This window comes from Anas platyrhynchos, chromosome 1 (assembly GCF_047663525.1).
Source record: "Anas platyrhynchos isolate ZD024472 breed Pekin duck chromosome 1, IASCAAS_PekinDuck_T2T, whole genome shotgun sequence".
Taxonomy (NCBI): Eukaryota; Metazoa; Chordata; class Aves; order Anseriformes; family Anatidae; genus Anas; species Anas platyrhynchos.
Genome location: NC_092587.1, coordinates 44667870 through 44692402, shown reverse-complemented (window position 1 = coordinate 44692402; position 24533 = coordinate 44667870). Strand labels below are relative to the sequence as shown.

Genomic DNA, 24533 nt, shown 5'->3' with positions numbered 1-24533 from the left:
CCACTGTCACTGGGGCACAGAATAGATTAAGAGCTAAAGGGCCCAAATTGGCATAGATAAACTAGCACTGAGTCAAACCCCAAATTATAGCAGCTCAGCACAGGGTACAACTGCAGCATAACTTCTAGAGAGCGTTTAAGACATACAGTCAGTGTTTGATTTAAATATCAAGCATGACAGCTTTATAAGCTTCACAGCTTGGCTTTCCTGCAATGACTTTTATTACCCAACTTGGTTCCATTGCTGTAGACAAGTTTTGAACACTTACATATACCCGTAGCAGAAAGTCTGCAGTGCAAAAACAACACAGTGGGTCAAATAGTCTGGTCCCTGTTGTACCAGAAAGCAGATAGGACAAGGAAGCTATAGTGGTTTTTACCCTTCCAAGCCAGAAGTACATGGTCAAGGAAGGATGTGCTGTTGAGCTCTTCTTGGCAGCCCCACCAGAAGATGAGCCATCCAGTACCTTGCAGCCATGGACAAGACTTTACCAAACTACAGCCTATGTAATCCCTTCCTTACCTGGGGACTGCACAGTGGACTCTGCCCACGACAAAACAACATACTCTGGCCTGATCTGTCCCAGTCTTGCAAGTGAATCCCCAGAATGACAACAGGGACTACACGAACACAAATGGCTATAGCAGGTTTCAGCTCACAGCCCCACACATAACAGCAGTGGCAACTGCAGGTGCAGCCTTCTCTCTTGCCCAGTACAGCAAAGAGGGCCATCTTCTTCCATTTACATCTTTGCTACAGCACACCCAGTCCAGTACAAGAGTGGTCTTTGGCCAGCAAGTGGTTCTGCTACATGGCACTGAATAAAAAGCCCAGATAGCTCACTTTATGAGGGCCAGCTCTGGAAGGGGAAGACAAGGCAGAAGAGTCAGGCAGGGAGTAAAGAGCACGATATTAGTGATGCTTGCTTTCACCCATCTCCAAAGACACTCTTGTAGCTTCCAACAGCGAGCACACAGGAGTAGATGCAGGTAACCAAACAATGAGTGGCTTAATGAAAGCAAATATATAGGAAAAAAACAGCAAAATAAATATGCTGTCAGGATCAGTTCTGCAAAGCAACCAGATGGAGACAAGCACATCTCCTGTGCTACAAAAGAAGATCCACTGTTTCTTTCAATCTGATGCACCCTGCAATGATCCTACAGTACCTACCTCCTTGTACATTTAAGGACTTTAAAAAAAAAAAAAAAAAAGGAGAACAAGCATGTCTGAGGGAACAGTGCTCTTCCCAAATAAAAAATTTACCCCAAGAGTGAACTGAAATTCAAAGCAGTTATTTTCCAGGAGGCTCAAGAATATCAGGCAAATATTTCACATTGAACCATCACCTTAAGCCCTGTCACCAAGATCCAGAGTGAGAGAGAGAGCAGCAGGAAAGACCTGATTCCTTTCTTGACTCATGTCAAGGTTGTGCAAGGGTAACAGTACCACGAAGCTCAGCAGACTCCTGCCTGTAACCCGGCAGGGCTGGTAACTGACCCAGCACAGGAACGTCAGCAGTGCTTCACGTCAACAAAACTGTCCTCGAGGGCTGACATGGCCCCATGTCATATGTGAAGGCCATTGACTTTGTTCTTATCGCTTGCTACATCCATTTCGATGTGGCTGAAAGCAGGGTTGTCAGTTCCTTCGGCTGCATTAGTAGATGTTTTCCAGCTCAACACTACCACTTTCTCTGCCTAAAAAAGAAAAGACAAAAGCCATGTTGGGAAGTGGAAGAAACAGTTTTCCTCTCTTTGACCTGTAGGAAGCAGAGTCAGGCCCGATTTACAGAAGGCCTTGCAGGAAAATGCACGTCAGTTGCTGACAGCGCATAGTTATTCATTGCAGCAGCTGGTATTTTTCTAAGGGTATGGAAAATTTCTTATTGCATAAGATGCTAGTTGTGTAAAATGTTCTTGTCACATAAAATGTTCTTGTCCTGTAAAGCATCTAAAGCATTTTTGGGTGTGCAAAGTTTTAATTGCTGTTTTCAAGTCTGGTGTTCTGTCACCACCACGTCCCTGAGCTATCGGATCCCAACCCTTGGTCCTTGCCCCATCTTTGACATGAAAAGAAAATTAACATGCATCATTGCTTTGATGCTTGATCTTCACTAATCATAATGAGATGTTGAGCTCTTCATGTGCAGAAAGTTGCTTAGTTTTATTTTTCAGTTTATTCTCAGTAATTAACTTTCTGCGCTAGTGGTGATGCCAACCACTTGCTACCCAGGCAGACACTTGTTTCTGACTCCACACAGAAACTAGCTGTGAACATTAGCTTCCATATGTTTGGTGTTTTTTCTTCTTTTTTCAAAAGACATCAGAGATTAAACTCCCAGATGGTGAAAACAGATGCTGGTCCATTTAAGACTAAATGACAACACCTGGGTAGCTGGTGTCCAGTTTTGACATGGGCAAATAGAATGGAGTGTTGTAAAAAGTCCCTCATTTCTCTGGTGTTTGACTAAAATAGATGAGATCATACTAAAAGGTTTTATTTTCATGGGGAGAAACACTTTGCAAACTGGACCATCTTAAAAATATGACCATTGCCCATACTACAGTATTCAAAAAACACCGAGCGAATCTAAACTTGCATGTTCAGCATCCTGATAGCGGTAACTGAAGGGTTATTTCTAGTTTATTTTAAAAACTGTATTTCCCCTTTGTTAGTGTTTCTAAGGGATGTTACTCTGCTAAACCCAATTTCTCCCCTTTTCTTGTATCATAGGGAGGGAGGGAGGAAATAGATACACTGTCTATCTAGAAATGCTTTCGCTCAAACAGTAGCTGATGTTGAAAAAAAAAAAAAAGAATTTAGAGAACAAGTTTACAAACAAAGGAAGCTTTGCTGAGTCCAACATTTGCCTTGGATCAGCTTCCAAAAGACTAGTGAGGGAGTATTTTGGCAGAAACCTGGAGAACAACTGTCCCTTTTATCTCAGCTGCTACTCTGTTGTTACTGAAGTCAAGCTGTGGCCAAACACAGCTTCCCTGCCTGTTCTAGCTGCTTTTCTCTCACCTGCCTTGTGCTGTGCTCCTGCCTAAAAGCATCAGGTGCTATTCATCCTGGTGGGAAAAGATAAACCAAGGATTGCTTGCCTTTGTCCACAGGAGGAGAGATTACTTGAAATTAGAGGATGCATAAATAACTACACTTACTGTATCCGATTTAGACCGTGAGAAGTTGGAAAGGAAATCTTCTTTGGTCAGCAGGAATTTACGGTCTGTGTTCTGCTTCAGTCCTCCTAAAAAATAGGCAGATTTCAATCAGCCAATTTTACACATGTGAATGATGTGTCAGAGCCCAGCTATGGGCACCAAGCCAGATGAGCAGGACAGTCATGCAAGAAAAGCCATCAAGCAGTCACGGGCTGGATGTTACTTTCCTTAGGGATCATTTCTTTACAATGAAGTGTCCCCTGCATCTTTCAAAGTATGAAATGATCTTCAGGATCTACTTGAAATGCCTCAGCCCCTCTTCAGAGTTTTCTAGGTCCTCCCCAGGTTTCTGTATGCAAAAATATGTAAAATGCTGTGACAACCATCCGAGGAGGGTAGGGGATTAGTTGGATAGTTGGATGTTTGGGCACTTTTAGTGCAGGGAAGATGAACTGCTGTGTGAGTATGTGTGTGGGAAAGAGAGGAGAGGTATGTACTGGGAATTATCTCTATCACCTGGGAATTAAATGGGATCTTGTTCCACAAAGATCAGGGCGATGTTGAGTTGGTTCTTTGGAGTTTCTATTTCTTGGGCTGAGGAATTCTCATCTGGATTTACTGAGTTATTCTGATTTTGCACTTTGTTTTATGGTCCAATGGAGAGGCTTTCAGTGGAGTGACTATGGGTGACCTGATCCCAAGCTAGTAAGAAATGAAATTTGTCTACAAGCATCACTGCCAGAGCTCAACCTTGCCTTTGCAGAAAGAAGCATGTCAGTGAGGGAACTAAGGACAGACGGAGGGAAGAAAGGGGAGCAAATCCTCCAGCAGCCTGTGAGGAAAAGAAAATGGCAGAAGTGTATCTTGTGTTTACTAGTTGTAAGGCACAAGGAATGTACTAGAAGCCAATCTGTCTGCTGAGTTTGGAGTTTTGTAGTCCTGAAGAAAAACAGAATTCATCTCTGAAGTAGTTATAGGTCAGGCTAGTAGGTCTGAATTCTAACAGCACCAAAGTCTGATGAGTGATGTAGCAGGAATCTGACAAGGAGTAGTGGGGACAGCTGTGAGAGCAGCTAATTTTGTGCCATTTCTGCCATGCACAATGCAGATGACAAGTGCAGTTTGCATCTCACTTAGCTGCAAGAGCAGAAAGGCCACAAGCTGGAACTGAAGTCCCTGGTCTCATTTGTTGCTTTTATCTCTTCACAAGTAGTACAGGGCAACTGAGAAAGAAGTCAAAATTGACATGCACACAGTCAGAAACTCTGCTACATGCATGGGAAATGTGGTGAAAAGCATGCACTGTACAGGTGCATGCTTGAGTGCTTTGAACTCACTTAAAGTAAAACTGTTTTTGTCTTCTAGAAGAAGCATGGGTGTATCTCCTTGCTTTAAGTTGCTGCCATGTTCAGGGACTACCCTCCAACCTCACACCCTGCTGGGATCTAACAGAACAGGAAAGACAGAGTTTTTTGACCCTTGGGTTAAAAAACTGCTAAAACTTCTTTCTCCTCAGAAATTTAAAGTAATCTTTCCTGTGATTAGAGACCAAGCATAGGATTCAGAAGGCCTGAGAGGAGGAAATGTAAGTTAGGATGGGAACCTTTATGCAACAGAACATGCAACAGTTGGAAGGGACCCACAAGGCTCAGCAATTCCAACTCCTGGCTTCACACAGGACTACCTAAAAATTAAACCATTTGTTTGAGAGTGTTGTCCAAATGCTTCTTGAACTCCAGCAGGCTCAGTGCTGTGACCACTTCCCCAGGAACCTGTTTCAGTGCTCAGCCACCTTCTTGGTGAAGAAGCTTTTCCTAATATCCAGCCTTTGCAGTACAGTCATCAGCACTGAGTGCGGAAATGGCAGTTCTCCATTTGGTCATCTTAGTTTGAAACAGGTCTAAGACTTATGTTCAACCTCAGCAGCGGAACTAGTACCTGTTAGGAGGCTGATAATCATTCCCACAACTATCGTGATAAGTGTCCCAAGTGTGCTGAAGTAGAGATAGGACAAGGAATACCAGCGGTCTGCCAGGACAGGCCTGAAAAAGAGCAGGAAAAAAATTAACCTCTGCTTTCTTCTACCAGGCAACCTGAAAATGTTGTCTGTTTCCAGACAGAGTATAATAAAGAGCTACTTTCTGAATGAAACGAGCTGGTACTCTTAGTGCTGTACCTCCAAACAATAAAAAGTGCATTGAAAATCTTTTACAAAACTTGCAGAAGTGCTCTCACAGGGGAGGAGACTGGTCAATGCAGTAGGCAACATGGGACTGAGCAGGTAAAACAGGACAGTCTTGTCTCTGCTCAGAATCTAGTGCAGTGCTGAGCACTCCAGCTATCCAGACGAGGGGGTACCATCTTTAGAATGTGCTGTATTATTTAAAGAAAAAAATCTGGTAGGACATCAGCCATGTGCTGCTCTAAACAGCCAGAAATAATAGGGCAATTCTCACACCTCATTTTACATCTTGTTTTGGTCACCTTGACGGTGTGCTCTGTTGCCTTCCTACAGCCACGAGTCATGCTGGAGGTCTTGTGTCAGAGGTAGTCTGTCAGACTGGATATTGGGCACCTGTGTGTGCACCAGGGTATCCATTGCTGATTATATGGTGCTCTGAAGTATAATGACTAAGAATCTCTAGAAGTATGTTTGTTTAGCTCCTGTTCCAGCTGTTCCCTGTATTATCATTTGTAATTTTTATGTTTAATTGTGAGTGCCCAAAGTTGCTGCACACATGCAGCAACTGCAGAGGGAAGAAAACCCCTTATATTTTTCCCATTATACCAATCATAGTCTCTCCTGAAGTAACCCAAATGCTAGGCAGATGTTTATGTTGTTTTACATCAAACACATGCTGCAGATATCGCAGATGAACTTGTATACCTTTCGGGAGCTTGTGTGCTGAAAATTGTTGTTAATGGATTTGCTGTTGATGTAGTCAGATTGCTTGAAATGGATATATTACAGCCGTCAGTTGAGAGGGGCAGTGGCAAAGTCCTCTCTGGGAGTGGAGGATAAATCTGAGAACCAATTCCAACCCAAAGTGAAACAGCGAAGCCAGTGATAAGACCCACAAATGCACCCTGCAAAACAGAAAATGAAACTTGGACTTACAAGGAAAGCAAAAGTATACTTAAAACAACATCATCAACAAAAACTAGATAAGTAAGAAACACTTAAAATAATCTAAACTGAAAGCTACATATGAAAAATAAACAGTTGGGGAGAACTGGGAATTTACTTCATTTAACTTTTGAGGAGTACAATGTTTACTTGTGGCTCCTGAACATATCACTTCTTATTTTGCCACTGTGAATTTATAATCAAGGGATAACTTTGGGTTGTTTGGTATGGGGAAAAAGCTGGTTTATTTGAGGCCCTCCTTAAATGACTACAAAAGCATTTTCCCTTTTTCCTTATGTGATTTGTTTTTGCAAGAGTCTCTTCTGGATGGGTTTGCTGGCTGACAGCTAGTGATTCTTTTTGCAGCATACACTTAAAATTCACAACTGTAAAAACGTAAAGGTTAGTGACTAGCAAATCTTACTAAATAACAATCCTCTCAGACTGACCCATGGACCATACTCCCAGAGTTGGTCAAATATATTTTTGATGGAGTAGTCATTTCCTCTGGAAATGCTGATATCATGGTACTGAAGCACTCTAGCAGAGCAATCCAATTGAGCCTGTCATTTAAAGAGGTTCAGCACTTCAAGGTGGAAAGTGAGAAAGGGTAAAGATCCACATGGAAATTATTAAAGACATATGTGCTGCCCAACACAAAATTATTGGGGGTGGAGGGGGGAGGACATAGCCAAAATTATCAATTAATTTTGGTCCAATAGGGTTTTAAATTTGTACTTACAATTCCATTTGCAAAGGAGCAGAGGATTCCCAAGGCAAAAAGTCCTAAAAGGGGGCCACCAACCATGCCAAAAATGCTGAGTGCTGCCTGTGGAAGGTAGAGAGTCTATTCAGTGCTGTGCAGGGAAAGTTAAAGCTTCCAACAGGGCAAGAAGGGAAGCTGGTAAGAAGGAAATTATGGGTTTTTAATTGTCCTTCTCAGCTGGCAGGACTTTGTATAGTGACATGGGTGCTCAGAGTGGAAGCTTAGGCTGTTTGAGGCCACTAACAAACAAAGAATGAAAGCTAATCTCATAATGGTATCCAGCAATTATTTCCTTACACAATTCATTCTGGATTATTCAATGCAGACGTGAAAAAGCAGCCTGACACTCACCTGCAGCAAGGCTCCCATGAGAGATGCCAGCGCAGCCATAGCGATGCAGACTCCACCATAAAACAGGCCTGTGTGGGAAAGGCAGAATGATGTGCAGAATGATCTGACAAAATGTCCACAGATGGAGAAATGCTTCCTTCTAACCCAGCAGGGCCCTGACATCCCCAAAACAAACCTGCTAGCATCTTTTTTGTTTTGTTTTTTTCCTAAAAGAGCCCAAATGGCCAGTTTTCTGTTTGCATTAAAAGGAAATGATGCAAACATGACAAAATCCTATTCCTGTATATTACTAAAGATTATTTAAGTACTTGATCCTAGATGGATCCATATGGATTAGCCATCACGCCAATACCCCATGCATTGTTCACATTTCTCAGCTTATCTCCTGTGATGTGGTTCTTATTTTGAATGAATAAATTTGCTTTTCTTTTGAGCAAGAAAGTGAATGATGGCAGATTACCGGGAGCTGGCAGTGTGACAAAGAACATCCTGGGCTACCAGGACATAGCCCCTCTTGCCAGCACCCACAACACTGGCTCATTTGTTTCCTCTACCTCCACCCCTGTCGAGTTACACTGCAAAAGGGTGCAAGCAATAGGTTAATCCCACTGTTAATGTGGTAGCTCAGGCAACTCACAACAATACTGGAGCAATAATGTTGGAGAAACTGCTCTTAGGTGAAAATATTTCGTGTTTGGCACCTGTCACCACTCTGCTGTGCTCTGCGGTAGGGGCTATGACACTGTGCTGGGACTGTGTTTTTTCACACCTAGTACACATGCTGCCTTGGGCCACACCTGCAGCTGGTATCAGGCTGTACAACCAGCAGAGACAGCAAATGTACGTCAGAGATGTAAGCCATCTGCTCAGCCCAGTTTTGACCCTCTTCCCTAAGGAAGGTCATTAAACACAGGCACTTATCAGACTGCGGGTCTGAGGGTACATCAGGGAAGATGTGAAGTTGTTCATTCTCTGGAGTGCTGTAGTTCACATATCGCTCTGTTCACAAGGTTTGTTACAAAACTGTTTCCTGTGCTTCTAGGTTTTAACAGATTAAAGGAAAATAGCACCTATTTTAATCCAAGACATTTGGTTCTGTACTATTGTAGATCAATATTGAACATATAGGCAGTCTGGCTTTACTGCTTAAACATCAAATGATGGATTTTTTCTTTTTTTCTCTAGAAATAGCTTGTCCCCCATTCTGCATAAAACTTGCACAGATGATCTCTGCTCCCCCAAGTAATGCAGCAACGTAGTCCAACTGGTCTGAATGCACTTGCTCTTGCCTTATGCTGCCTTAAGTGAGATCTGAATCAAGCCCTCACTTTGCAAAGCAAAAGTGGAAAAGATTTTCCAGACATACTCATCCCCATGGAAATCCATGACAGCTTCTTTTCAGAGAGCGATCTGAAGTGCGGCCTAACGAGGTCTTCAACAGTCACAGCAGCCAGAGCATTGATGCTGGAGGACACTGTGCTACAGAACACAAGATTAATACATTTCTTTTTTATCTTAGATGCTGAAATCACAGATAACAGATGGATTACTAGCTGAGAGAAACCGCTGCTGTCTAGAATGGTGTCAGAGAACAAATGCAACCACTGTATTGGTTGAAATTACTTATTGCTGCAGGTGATGCAGTTAATAGCTTACAAAAATCATTTAAAATAATTGCTCTTAGTGAAGACAAGGCAAATCTTAATGAAAAGATGGGGCTGGAGAACTCAATGAAAATACCTGTTACATGTGGTATAATGCTATAAACATTACTGTAGCTATGTTGTACAATTACATGTTTATAATATTTAAGAATTCCTACAGTAGAGGGGCTTTAAAGCACAGAGATACAGGGCTTGTTAGCTCTGTACATCACCTATGGTTAGCAATTTCTTCATGCTGTTAGTAGGGAACTCCAAACAGCTTTGAGTCTTAGGACCTCAGAGCACTGCTATTGAAAACTATGAATTTGTAAGATGCAACAACAAACAGCTCATAATGCTTTTCTTAAAGAACAAGGAAATGAAATGAAGAAGTTTTAGGATAAATGCAACTTTAGCATTAACAACAGAAAAAATAAAAGAAAAAAAGTCATTAGAATCCAACTTACCTTAATGTCCCACTGTAGGCACTAGCTACAAAAAGCCCTGGCATTCCTGGAAAATCCTTGAAAATATCCAGCACTAGGTAAGGCATTAGCTGAAAAAATTCAGAGTGTAAGAATTATTACTATCTTGTTGTAATTTTTCTTTTTTTTTTCCTGTATTATTTTTTTATAACCTTCTCACTGGCATTATGCCTAGCTCTTCTAATTTTGAATGTCCCATTTTGCACTAGTTATTGGTTTTCTACAAAGAAAATGATTCTTAAAACATCCACTTGAGATACAGACAAGTCTGTTAAGACAACCTAGCAGAGGTGAGCATATCCAATGATGACAGTATAGGTAACTAGCACTGACTAGCAGGTAGTCTGGATTGTACTTCACTCTATCAGGAGATTCTTGTATCTGCTGTTGACACCACAAAAACATTTTTAGATTAAGTCCAATAACCTTAGGGTACCTTAGAACTATTTCTATATTGGAAGCTGTGTGCCATCTGTTGGCCTTTGCAAGATCAGAGTGTTGGAAAAAGATACATATTTTAAGATTTTCTGCCTGTGAACCATTTCTTTTTAACCAACAAGTCAGTCTTGTACTATCTTACTTCTTGAAGTATCTTACTTCTAGGTTCCACCAAAATAATTTGACTGAAAGGAGGCACCTAAGAGACTTCAGGTATCCATCTTGGCCTTCCATACCTCATCTTACTCTATCCTTAAGTCCTGCCTCCAATACTCCGTTATCTCTGCTCCTTTCCTCGCCTTCCAGCTATTGTCCACGGGGATTTGTCCAGAGCCTGCAATTATCTGAGGCATAAACAAACAAACAAAAAGATCTGCAGGTCTGTGATAGCCAAGGAGATACTGGGACTGATGGGTCCAGAAGACAGGTCTGCTGCCTTCTCCAGGTATTCCCTCCCACCATGGTCTAAACTTAATCCCTGTGTTACAGACACACAATATAGACTTGGCATGTCTTCATTCCCATCCTCAAGCTCTTGAACCCACCAGAATGGTTACACATGCTCAGTGGCTGCTCCCTTATCACCCTTCCCAAGGGGAAGGATGCCCCTGCCCCTTGCTACCCACTGAGACACAGGGCCGTACCTGGTCGAGTGCCGACACCTGCTTTGCTGACCAGGGGTCGCAGTCCTTGTAGATGGAGTACAGGGACAGCCCGCAGAGTGTTGCACAGACCAGGATTGCCCAGAGGCCCACCAGGTTGATGTAGAGGGACCTGTGCCAACATGCATGGACACAACATGTTAGAGTTAGACATCCCCCCATGCTACAATTAAAAGACTGGACCACAAGTCCCCTCCAAAGCCAAGCAAGCAGGTGCCCATGCCTCATGTGGCTGCCCACCTGAACGGGAATCATGGCATGGCTCCATGTGACACGATTTTGTTCTTGGTAGCAGTCTCAGCACCTGTCCTCTGACAAAGTCTACTCGAGGGATGATGGCAGTGATATGGCAATCCATATACTTCGTCATGTGCACAAGTTTTACTTTACAGGCAGCTGGCAAGAAAACACTTTTCCCCTCACCACGCCCCTTGGCAGAGACAAACCCCAGATAGATTTGCAACATGGGGTGCCCCAGATCAAAGTGTTGGGTACCTTTAATCAGCACCAGCAATCGTTTGCCTCTGGAGCTGCACTACCACACTTACACAATGCTGGAATCATGCTCATAAAGCAACAAAGTCACCGTTTCCTCCCAGCAAAGCCTCCATTGAAGGCAACAACAAGGCATGTGTTCCCTTGTCCTGGGACCTGCTTTGGAGCCACTTCCAGCTTCCACTTCTAGAGATCAAGAGGTCACCACTGACCCCAGAACTTCCCCGTTACTAATTTACCCCCTTGGAGCCTGACAGAGTCAAAGAATCCCATCCCCTCCCCATGTCCTGCTGGGAGCTACAGCTGACACAGAGACAGAGAAGAAATGTGTGGTTGTGAGCTTCTTTTGCCACACACAACAGGCAACCTCTATGGGTCATGAAAAACAAATCATTCTCCCCAGCTGTTCCCCACCCCACAGCCCCCTCCATTAAGGTTTTTCCGTTCTACCTATCTCCTGTTCTCAGATGCTTCTCAGCTCTTGTTGACTCCTGGTTCACAAAGTTCTTCAAGCTGTGGCTCACCTAACATGTCAGCTCAAGCAAACACACCCAGAGGGAGCCTGGCCTTGGAAAACAGTGTTCCTTTCCAGCAGTGGCCTCCTGGTTATCTGCGTATCATCCGCTGATAGAGATTGAACTGCCTGACAGATCACATACACTAGACCTGTGCCAAGACCTCTGCTGGGTGGATCCCTGGAGGACCTTTGGTATCTGTGCAAACATATCCATGCCTGCACTGCTGCAGTGGGCCTTTTAGTGCTTTCAGTTTCCAGGAAGGCAAGGAGCATCAGCCTTTGGACTGCTCCAGGGGATCATCAGGATGAATGAAGAAGTAAACATAACTTTATAGACCTTGTGAGGCATTGAAATACGTATTTTTAGAAAGCAGTAGTATAGGTTAACTAGATGAGCCAGCAGTTTTATGCCATTGAAAAATTATTGGCAAGCACAATGTAAACTCATAAAAAGACCTATGTAAATAAAGGCTGATTGGATAACACAGACGGGAAAACTCTGCATTTATGCTTCATATTTGCAATTAGTGCTTATCAAAACACAGCACTAGCAGCACTTTAAATTTCTCTCTATGCTAAGTAGGTAAAAAGTAGTAGTAAAAAAGTAGTAAAAAGTAGTCTCCTTCTTTAAGTTAGGTGCGTGTGTCGATCTGCTCGAGGGTAGGAAGGCTCTGCAGGAGGATCTGGATAGGCTGCACCGATGGGCTGAGGTCAACTGCATGAGGTTCAACAAGGCCAAGTGCCGGGTCCTGCACCTGGGGCGCAATAACCCCAAGCAGAGCTACAGGCTGGGAGATGAGTGGTTGGAGAGCTGCCAGGCTGAGAAGGACCTGGGAGTGATGGTGGACAGTCGGCTGAATATGAGCCAGCAGTGTGCTCAGGTGGCCAAGAAGGCCAACGGCATCCTGGCTTGCATAAGAAACACTGTGACCAGCAGGGCTAGGGAGGTGATCGTCCCCCTGTACTCAGCTCTGGTGAGGCCGCACCTCGAGTACTGTGTTCAGTTTTGGGCCCCTCGCTACAAGAAGGACATGGAGGTGCTTGAGCGGGTCCAGAGAAGGGCGACGAAGCTGGTGAGGGGCCTGGAGAACAAGTCCTACGAGGAGCAGCTGAAGGAGCTGGGCTTGTTCAGCCTGGAGAAAAGGAGGCTCAGGGGCGACCTTATCGCTCTCTACAGATACCTTAAAGGAGGCTGTAGAGAGGTGGGGGTTGGCCTGTTCTCCCACGTGCCTGGTGACAGGACGAGGGGGAATGGGCTAAAGTTGCGCCAGGGGAGTTTTAGGTTAGATGTTAGGAAGAGCTTCTTTACTGAAAGGGTTGTGAGGCATTGGAACAGGCTGCCCAGGGAGGTGGTGGAGTCACCATCCCTGGAAGTCTTCAAAAGACGTTTAGATGTAGAGCTTAGGGATATGGTTTAGTGGGGACTGTTAGTGTTAGGTTAGAGGTTGGACTCGATGATCTTGAGGTCTCTTCCAACCTAGAAATTCTGTGATTCTGTGATTCTTATAGACACATATTGGCTGGATGTCTAGCATCAATTTAGCTGAAGCTGTTCCTGCATTGGCATGGCATAATCTACCTTGACATAAGGCACTCAGAAGCTGATACTGATCAAAATTTAACCAATGAGTTAAATCAACGTAAAACTTTTAAATAAATGCAATAGCAGTGTTAGCCTAAAGCCTGTAGTAAAGGTTAGAAAGTCAAGAGAAACACAAGAAAGCAAAAGAAATTGTCTGCATCCAGCAATTCCTGTTTTAAAATTGCATCAGTGTTTGACAGTGAAAAGAAAACTGCGTTTTTCATCTGATTTACACCTCTAGCTCCTGGTACACCCAATGACTAAGCACTGTAGTATAATAATTGTAGCAGGAGGGAGGTGTTCCCATTAATTCTGGATGAGTAACATGAGGTGGAGTTTGGGTGAAGAAGGCACTGTGACTGTGCAAGGCTTATTTTTGGTTAGTTGTTTCAGTCTGTCTCTAAGATTTTAGCACTGCAACATGACAGCTGATGACCTTGAAAAGAAAGTAGAGGAAAATGTGCTGGTAGCCTATATTTTTCTGAAAGTGTACCTCTCCTGCTCTGAGTGCCTGATATTGCTCATATTTAAGCATTATTTGATTTGCCTAGTCACTGTTTGAGGATGACACCATGTGTTCATACCTATTGGTTTGTTTCTTGAATGGGGCGAAATCTTTTCCCAAAGCCTGAGAAAATTCTTACTTTTGTGCCATCATTTAAGGCCTTCCTGCAGCCCACAAGTTGGGACCCATGAAAGAATTACTTCCTCAGATCTGATTTATTATTAAGTAAAGCCTTACAATAAATGCTATGGACGTGCAAAACCTTATTATTTTGACCTGATGACACTTGACACTTCTATGTACAGATTAAATGGCAACAAGAGGTGCAGGCCACCAATGTAACTTGCCAGTAGTGTTTAATTATGTTTGCAAATGAACTAGATAATCATCACAGAATGACAGTGTTTACAGCTGTAACAAACTGTAACCATTATACAAAAAGATTTCTCCATGCAAGAGAGGCACAAGCAAGATGCCATGGAGTTCAGCTGCCCACGCCAGCAGGAGATGACTCCAGCAAATAAGGCTGTGCCACCACTAATATGGTATGGGCTGTAGAGTCATAGCATCATAGAATCATTTAGGTTGGAAAAGACCTTCAGGATCATCAAGACCAACCAAATAAATGTGTACTTTTATTCATAACTCTTGAATCCCATCTAAATCCTCCAGAACCAGACAGCCTCCAGTCTTTGTCAAAGCCACTACAACAGCCCAGAAAATCAGCCCAGAAACTGCCATGGTGCCACATGCCCCTTGGCCACGCTGCCTCTGGGACACCTTCACAAAGAGGGAAGGGAGGGTGCAAGACTGGGCTATAGCCCAAAGTGGAGCAGGTGCTTGGGAAGGACAGTCTCACTGGCACACAGATTGGGCACTACGTATGCAGCTGTTCCCCTGTACACAGTCATGCCAGGGGCTGTGGAGAAGCCACATGGTGTGCTGGGAATGTGGCACTGTACACTGGAGATGTGGCTGACAATTAGCACCATAAATGTCCACAGCACAAATGACAGGAAAGCAGATTTCCATTATTGCTGAAACCAAAAATATTTCAGTTCTAAATTTTACATGATTTTGTGGGCATTTTGCTGACTTTATGAAGTGAAAATCTTCATAAAACTCCTTCTCTACCACATATCACTGCATTACAGAATTTAGGGACTACAGTTACAATGTGTATTTATATATTTCTCCTATAAATATACTATATATACTTGGCAATAATTCTTACATACAGAGTTGTGAACTATGGAAATGACACTGAAGATGAAGGTAAGATAACAGAGTTAGTAAATATACTCTGTTCTAGAATAAAGATTGATCAGAAATACATAAACTCAAAAACAGAACTCTCTGCCAGTGTCCATAATGAATTCCCATTGAAAAAGTCAAGACTATTGAGAAAACAAAATATATGATTCCTCAACAATTTTATCACTGAATAAAACAGTCCTACATTTTCTCACATTTACACCCATTGGTATGGAACAATCTTTTAGGTTTTACTGAGGTAAAATTTCCCCACACTGGTTATATTTAGTAGAGTAGCAATTCAAGATGCTGTCTTAATAAGGCTTCAGCACAAGTAAGTACTATATTATTTGGTCTTTAGGTTGCATATAAACTTAATGCAGCTATTTGTATGCATTAATAGTGGCACAGTGAAACAGTCTGGCAGAAAGCTGAACATTAGAGTCAGTTATATGTAATTCAAATATCCCCATTTATTGTGATGATTTGTCTTGTACCCGGTCCACAAAGCAGAAAGCAAAAGTTGTTACCTTTTATAAATAGGTTTTATAGAGGCAAAAAACACTATTTATAAAAAAGTTTCCCCTATAAAGAACAGTCATTGCTAAATTAAGACATTAAGAGTTACTGTAAACAGACTTACATTTTTGCGTGGAACCTGCTTTTGCATGCAATGTATCTCTGTACTTGGGACTGGTTGACACCATAAATGCCAGTCCATGTGAAGGTTCCACCTATGACAATTGTCCAGAAGGTATGCCTTTGCAAAGGATTAGGATTAAAGCTACAATGAGAGGGGAAAAAGAAAAAAAAATGAAATGGAACTTGGGAAAAAAATGATAGAAAACTCATTATCAGAAGACTTTAATGATTAGGAGAAAAGATTTCCTCTAATTCTAAAATAAACTCTCCTAATTTGGCCCGATTTTGAATATACTGATATTCCACCTTTACATGAAATCACAGAAAGCAGATTTTAAAGTCGGAGCTGAAATCCTGACCTAGTGAAACTCTGGTCTATCCAAAGGTGAATATTAACTAATTTATTTGCCTATAAACTCTAGTTGTAAGTAGAGCAGCATGATTTCTGTGACTATTGTGATGAAATGAAGTTCCAGTAGAAAGTCTAATATGCCTGCTTATCTAGAAGGACATGAGTCTAACACCAATACAAAGGTGTGTTTACATGCCCAGCCTTTGTAGACAGAGACTCTGTAAAAAATTTGCTGATTTAGCTCTAAGTGAAGAACAGATTTTAAATGGCATGAATATTTTTTTAAATGACACTTTAATAGAATCATAGAATCATAGAATATCCTGAGTTGGAAGGGACCCTTAAGGATCATCAAGTCCAACTCTTGACACCGCACAGGTCTACCCAAAAGTTTACCCAAAAGTTAATAGTGTTATTTAAACATTATAAAGTGCTTAGCTTGCTGAATAATGTAGTATTAATTCACCTATTACACGCTTTTATTCCTTTTCTTTTTCCATCTGTGAATTCTATGACTGGGGGAAGAAGCAATGCTGCATAACACTGCAGTTCAGCCAAAAAGGTTGAACAACCACCGTTTATGAGAAGAAAAAAATATCCTTAGATAAATTGTTATTTACTGAAGAACCTGGTAAAGAATTTTTTTAAAAAGACCTGATGAATATCCCCATTCACATTTGGTGGAATCCAAAATGTGTCCTTAAGACAATTACTTGACAAAGTAAAAAGATTTTGCTCTTCACAGGATTTAGGATGGTGTTAGCCCTAAAATATCTCCATCAAACTACGTAAGTTTGTTAAAAATTATGTAAAATTTGGGTCCCAACTCCCCTCCCCACATGGACTCTACTTGTCAGAATAAAAAGGCACAACATCTGCAAGTACAAACTCACTCCCAGAAGTTCAGTCGTCCTCCATGGTAGGAATCATTTACAATGTGTTCAATTCCTTCCTGAACCACCACTGCTCGTATAATCACAGATGAGAATCCAGCAACCATAATTCCAACCTGGAAAACGTCTGTCCACACCACTGCCTTCAGACCTCCCTGCATGAGGAACAGTACGTATCAGATACAACAGGGCAGCCGTGCTCTTGCTTTACACTCACATGCAGCTAAGAGCAATGTTACTATACAGATTATGCATGATAGATTAATTCCGTTTTACCCCTGAACGGAGATAATTCTGTATTGGGATGTTCAGAAATTGCATCCTGCAATCTGTTTAAGACATGCTGGTCTTTCTGTGAGGTGCACTAAAAATTACAGTGGCCATACACATAGGTTAAGCCAGTATTTCCTTTATCATATCCCCTGATTCAGAAGTTCGTTTGTATCAAAAGATTAATGATCAGACTGTGCTCATCTTGCTCATATAGTAAGACTAACTACAGAAGGCATACCATTCACATGTATTAAAATATAAAAACAAAAAAAAAATGTCATGGAGGTTTCATTTACACATTTCTAGGCATTTGGTCAACTAGCAGTGATCTAAAGGCCAATCATTTCATAAGGCACTTATTATTTTCAGTGGTTCTTGCCCATAAAAGCCTGGACTATTATGGTTGCAGTGCTTGACAAATTCCGTATCTAAACTCTACAAGACTAGCAGAAAAGTCATAGGAGGATTTTTAGGAAGGAAATCTATCTTTTTGCTGTTATTTCAGCAACAACAGCATTTTGAATATATAAAAACAGAAAAGGTTCGAGTCACACTGTGGCTGCCTTTGCCTCCTGAGAAGTCACTGGGTGAAGTCTCTGTGGCTGCAGCTGTGCTGTGAAATGGGGCAACCCAATTACTAGGTGACTTTTCAATAAATTCTACATTTGATGTGAATGGTGAGAGTAAAAGACATTTTCCTCAGCTGAAGAGCCAACATACCAATGTGCAGTAGAAAGTGCAGACCACACCGGTTGCCACCACGGCACCCCACAAGTCAAAGCCCGTGACTGAAAAAGAGTGAAAGGACATTAGTACGAGGGAGGCACTGGGGAGGCAAAACACTTAAGGTCTATTTTTCACACCAATCTGGTTTCTGCAGACAAATCGAAATAAGTTAAATGCAAAAGTAGAAAGTAATAAAAAAAAAGGCAATGAAAAGATTTGCGTGTCTGAACCAGGGGATTCCCGTCAGTGCCTGAGCTTGACACAGTCACGTGCTGCCCAGCACGGCTCTGTGGGGCTCCCCAACAGACAGCCCCAGCTAACGGGAAACACGGCAGCAAAGCTCACGGAAAACATTGCTTCTAGCTAGGTCATAGTTTGTTATGGCCTGTAATTACAGGTCAAGTATCAGCATCAAGGACACAAAGCATGTGGGACTCGTACACCAGAGGAGACCAGTGCAGGCAGCGTTGGTTTTTTTCTTCCTTTTTGTTCAACAAACAAGCCAAAAACAAACAAACAAACAAACAAATAGACACCAAAAAAAAAAAAAAAAAAAAAAAAGATTGTGATTTTCATTCTAGCCAAAACAATTAATTTTTCTATTTTCATTTTGTTATTGGCTTTTCTTGCCAAGCACACAAACTAATTGTGCCTAGTTAAAAGTTTCATTTGGCTCCCTGTGAAAGCTTTTCCCCCATTTAAAAATAAATGTAGCCCATCTTCAAAGCAATAAGTCATTCTGGAACAAAAAATGGCAATAATGCATCCTAGTCTGTCCATTCCTTCAAAATATACTTAATTTTTCATATGTTTTCTGAGTATAGCCATGACCTAATGACAGCATGAGAGAGCTGGAGTAAGTGAGAGCAGATTTTTTTGTTGAGCCACTTCTGTAATTCTTTACAGCCAGGATTAGAGAGCAGGATTACAGCTGGGGGCTTTCTATCAGTGTTCCCATCAGGATCAACAAATCCTGGAAGACTTCACAGCCAATCCTTCAGCTGTATCTTTTGGTGAGCAATACAAAAAGAAAAGCACGCCAGTGCTATGTGCAGAATAAAACTATAACTTAGAAAACAGTGTAGTACGGTCATCTTACCTTGATTTAGTGCTAACGCTGGAGCATAAATGACAATGCCAGTGTATAAAGTCTAGATGGGGGAAAAAAAGATATAAAATGAAAAGAAGAATCGTAAATTCCTGGAAAAGGTGACAGGTTTCTGAGATGGTTTTTCTTCAAGCATTTATCCAGCCTATATTTCCTAAATTCTTAACTGTTGAGAAATAATTTAAACTGTTAGAAGATGTATGTCTGATACTAACCTGCACTGCAGTCTCACAACTTAGTCTGCTTAAAACAAGTACCACAGTGACTCTTAAATACCCAATTCCCCTTCAGTTTTTCCTGGCTCTTATAATTAACTTGTTTTATTGCTTTAAAACTGCAGTCATATTGCAGAAACAAGAGCAAAAGGAAATTGGTTAGGTTTACACATGGTTTGCCAAGGAATCTATTACAATTTATTTTCTCAGTCTTGGGATCAATATGCCTCTCAGTATGCAACTGCAATGCACATGAATAAGAACAAGAAATACAGCATTAGTTAGGCATTATGGATAGCATTATAGGGGTTTACAGTCCTTGATGTAAGATGAAGCCATGCATGATCATCAGCTGATTTTCACCCAATACAGGAAGATACATACAAATCAAAGAGCTGCTCTATCCACTTTTAAGAGCCAAGTGGGATTCATACACTGGTATCCTCTATAATTTCTTCATGTTTATTTTTTAAGTGCCTTTTCACCATTGCCTCGTACTACCAGGACAAGCTCAGCAGTGGCATGGATCTGAGCAATACAGCTTGCAATGAGCAGATGACTTCTGTGAAGGTCAGCGGTCTTGATTCGAGGGATCTAAATCCAGGCTGAGCTGACTTGCATCAGCTTCTCATGATTGAACTCTTTTGATTCCCTGATTTATACCAGTGGGACCTGGGCATAGAAGTGCAGCAGAATCAGAAGTTATGCAGAATTCAGCAAGCTTTTGCCCTTCCTGCAAATATGGAGTCCAACCCAGCTAATCCAGCACAGGATAGCTAACGGGTGGACCACTTGCTGTGGCTTTTGGGCAGGAAAAATCCAGTCCCAGTGGCAGAGCTCTGCCACATGGCCAGCAGCTATGCTGAGGTGAGCCAAGAGGTACAGGGAGGGGTCATGCAGCTGTGGAAAGCAATGAGCATGGAGGGGCGGCTGCACCCAGCATTACCACATCACCCTGGCCCCATGCTGTGTGCCTGGTACAAGCACAGGCCAGAAAGGGTGGTGAGACTACCATGGAAGAAGAGATCAGCATCTGCCCCTGTTGATAAGAGATCAACATCTGCTGATGGTGGGAAAACCAGGGAAAGAGCCCACAGCTGCCCATGTGTGTGTGCACGTACTCGTTTCTCTCTATGCTCTGAGTCCTCTCCAGATTTACACACTTAGCTTGCACACCCAGAGAGCTCCCAGCCCCGACAAGCCTCCCCTCAGGACCAGCTGCATCACTTCATAACCAACAAGTACGGACACTTGTCAAGTGTGTGACTTCTCTCTGTGTGACTTCTGCCCATGCAGTGACCATCAGCGTGAGCTGCTGAATCCCACTCACTCAGAGTCACCACAAGAAAGGGGCTTTCTTGTATGAGACAAATGAGTGCCAGAAGCTTTGAACCATCAGAAATTAGCTTTTATGATGCAAATACGATCACATTTTTGTGTCGTTTGAAGCAAGAAAGATAAAACAATCTTTCCTTATCTTCAGTATTTTTTCAGGTTGCATTGCTACATACCCTTATTATTTTTCTTTTAAACACATGCCAATAGTCCCAGAATGGTTAAAATTAAACCATTAGGATCTTAGGGAGTTCCCTTTCCTCACTATTCTTTTAATGATTCAGGTTATTTAAGTTGTTAGTGCTGGGCACAGAAAGACAGCTATAGATCATTAGTGAATTTCCTTGTATACATATTTAAGTTGTATAGAATTATTTTTCTGATCTTGACGTGATTACACTTGGTTTGTTCCAACTTACTCAACTGTGATGTCTTCATTTCTGCCCATGAAATACCACAATGATTCATGCATGCTACCACTTCACTTTTCCTATGAATTTGAGTATCCACAAAATCCAGCTAAGCAGCACTGTTTACATAAAAAATTAACATTTCAGTGATCACTATCTTAGCGGTACAACTGTGATTGCCCTAAAAATCCCATAGTGGGTCTTAAAAATACCAAAAAGGTCAACAAGCAGAAGTGTAACTTGAAAAGCCTTCTAATTCTATATTCATTCTTGCTTTGAATTCCACAAAAGATCTACTTCATAACTGTGAACAGAACATATTTTTCATGCTGGTGTTTCACAGCATCTGGCACATGCTCACTGTACGTCTGAAAGCTGTGGTCTCACACTGACTCACCGAACGGGCTGGATACAGCAAACCGCACCAAGAAAAGTTGCAGGGACTGCTTTAGTTTGACATTCCCTGAGGCAGTGATTTGCAACTTTTGTTTGCAGACGCCCAGGTTTTTCCCAGCAGTGGTGCAAACCCTTGTACTGCTAGTGACAGGCTCCTGACAGCTTGTTTTCCTTGTCACCTGTCACAGACCCTTGGGAATTAGTCAGACTCCCAGAATCCACAAACCACAGGACAAAAACTGCCGCTGCAGGTAATAAGGACACATTTACATTTTGAACTTGTTGCTGAGGGCAGGCAAACAACGCCTTTACATGCTGTTTCCCTGACATGAAGGGTCACTTGTCTCTTGGCATGGGCACTGATGCCAAGTGACTGCTCCGGGTGATGAGCAGTGCCTGGGGAGACCACTGGGGCAGGCAGCCCAGCATCCACTGCATGCTTTGGAGCAGAGATTTCTTTGCCTTGCTCCCAGTCACCTGTGCACTGTGATGACCACGTCAGCTGCTCAGAGAAACAGCCAGCTATGCTGAGCTGGACAGCGCTGGTGGCTACAAGGACCAGAGAACTGCTCTGAGGTTTACTTGCCGTTTGTATAATGAAGAGGACCGTTCCACAGAGCCGCAGGTATTTATTGAATCGAAGCTCTAAATACTGCAAAAGAAAAAACACATGTTTATCAGAACTTGCCATTATTGGCAGGACTACAGTGAAGCACTGAGCAATACAGAAAGGGCATAGTGTTGTTTTGTTTTCATGAATGGACAAAACTTAGTATAATTGTGATGGATATCTCTTTCAACTTCATTTGCTATTTCTTCAGACCTCACTGCTAGGTAACCACACGTGAGCAGGTGACATAGACATTAGCTAGTCAGTGACAGAGCCCCCCAAAAGGAAATTGGTGCTACACCACTGCCTCAGCGCGCTCTGCAGGCAGGGAGCTGCACACTAGGACTTGGCAAAGACCAGCACCTGCTCTGCACTCTGCAACGTTCACAACGACGTTTCAGCAAACAACAGAACCTGTTTGCATTGTGAAATCAGAGTGAAAAGAAAAACATTACGGTTATGCCTGAGCCTTAGTCGGTTTGGAAACTCCAGCATTACACATATCCATCTAGACTGCTGAGAGAGGGCAGAAGGTCTTCAGTGGCCAGTGGTTTCTTGCTCCACAGTAACCTCACCTTCTGCTGCCCAAGGCAGCTCACCATCTTCTACTAGTAAGTGGAAATTTAGCCTTTCTCAAAACAGGAACCCTCACTTTTATGTCCAGCCTGGGAGCACACAACATCTGAATGAGTTTGTCACGCTGTAGGGCAGATTTCGTTCCACCCTCTGTCCTAACAACCCCCTGGGGCATGTGGTGGCACAAAAGGGATCTCCTTTACCTGCCAATCTGTTAATTTGACACAGACAAAAACTGAAAAATCTAGAGAGCTCACTCATGTGGTGACCGTTTAAATTGTGATCTGTAAACATGTTCATGCCAGGAAGCAATGCTGAACCCCCAGATGGACGTAAAAGGTTGTCTGATCTCTGAACTCTGTCCGCAGATAGAATGTATATCTTTTATAGGTGTGTTACCCTGACTAAACCCTGAGATTATCAGTGAGTTTCTAGTCATAATTAACAGCCTTTAATGAGAAGGGACGTATTTTAAATATCACAAGTGACAAGTCCAAAGATTAATAGTTTAAAATGCACTGGAAGCCACCAGTTATTTCTGTTGGGGAATTCTTATCTAAATCTACCAACAGAAATCTTGTTTTCAGCCTTCAGTCCTGCAACGCCCCTGCTCAGTGTAATAAAATACAAAAGACCAAAGTAGCTATCCAAGGACTTTCACCTGCACTGATGCCCCTTCCCTAACACCCTCTGTGAGAAAAGCGATTTGCCTCCAAATCTGCAGCTAGGAACCATCTTCCATGCAAGATCAAGAGGTTGCATGGACCTTCTGTGTCAGAAGAAAGCCCTGACCAGATGCTTCCTCACCCAAAAAGAGTCAGACTCGACCTGTGTCTTACCACCCCAGATTTCTTTGCTCTGCTAGCTGTAGCTAAAACTTACATTCAGGGTTGAAGACCAGTTCAGCCATAGTTTGGTGAAAGCAAAAAAAAAAAACCTTTGCAGACACAGAGCACTTGCTGATCTCAAATGGAAATGACATCTACTGCTGCAGCAGGTGTCTCCCCAAAATCTCTAGGAACAGCACAGACATATACTGTGCCAGAGGGGGACTTTTGTGGCTGCCCCTGAGCTTAGAAGCCTACCTGGAAGGAGCATGAATTGAGAACTCTGGTTGCTATGTCAGATGCTCTTGATGTTGGATGCACTCTGTATGTTAGATGCTCTTGGTATATTAATTACACATCATTAACCACACGTCACCACCCAAGCTGCACAAGGATTAAACCACCGCTAAACTGAGCACCTGGAGTGAGGAAACAGATCTGGCATGGTGCAAAGCTCCTGAGCTGCAGCAGCAGGGTGAGCATCTCCTCTCTGCAGAGGCCGTGTGGGCAGATCTGGGGACAGAGCGTGTTGCAGCCTGTCCTTGGGAGAGACACGGGATATGGAGCAGCACAGAGTGCGGGGAGTTGGGAAAGAGCGTGAGAGGAGACACAGAGAGAGCAGTCCTGAGAGGGCCCCCAGCTCCCTGAAGGCTGCGGAAAGGCTCCTGTTGCTCCACCTTACCTCGTAGGTGCTGGTAATGCCCAGCCTGTAGAAGACAGGCAGGAAGATCTCTGCACTGCACAGCACCACCAGCGCGTAGGTGATGGCGAAGATGCAGAAGATGGCCCCGTAGCGGTAGATCTCAGCGGGGGTGCCCAGCACCGTGACAGCCGACATGAAGCTGGCGGTGAGGGACAGCGCGACGGGGAGGGCACTCATGCTGCGGCCCCCCATGAGAAAGTCCTTGGAGGTCTTCTGCCCCCCTCCCGCAAACGCGTAGTAGATGCCGATGGCAGCCGACACCAGCAGCATGGCTGCGAAGACCACATAGTCCCACACGCTGAAGCGCCCCATGCCACCTGCCCTAGCGCCCGACGGCCTGACACAGACCCACACGGGGCTGCTCCCCGGTGCTGTGTGTGTGTGTGCGTGCGGCGAGAGCCGGGGCCGTGCCGCCGGGACAGCCTTATAGGGCCCGGCACCCGCTCCTCCCCGCGGCGGTGCGCGCCCCCGCCGA

At 43.1% G+C, this 24533-nt stretch overlaps 1 protein-coding gene across 1 annotated transcript; it reads right to left on the bottom strand.

The window, feature by feature from the left end:
* Nucleotides 1-1228: 1228 nt before the first annotated feature.
* Nucleotides 1229-24516, bottom strand: SLC5A8 (solute carrier family 5 member 8). Its single transcript, XM_021275685.4, has 15 exons — nucleotides 24038-24516; nucleotides 21929-21994; nucleotides 18978-19029; nucleotides 17873-17940; nucleotides 16880-17034; nucleotides 15636-15776; nucleotides 10622-10751; nucleotides 9522-9610; nucleotides 8778-8890; nucleotides 7412-7479; nucleotides 7037-7123; nucleotides 6055-6254; nucleotides 5106-5209; nucleotides 3168-3253; nucleotides 1229-1700 (listed from the first exon to the last, which is right to left on the bottom strand). Exons 1-15 carry the CDS (start codon nucleotides 24368-24370, stop codon nucleotides 1569-1571), a joined length of 1824 nt encoding a protein of 607 aa, XP_021131360.4. The 5' UTR covers nucleotides 24371-24516; the 3' UTR covers nucleotides 1229-1568.
* Nucleotides 24517-24533: the final 17 nt, after the last annotated feature.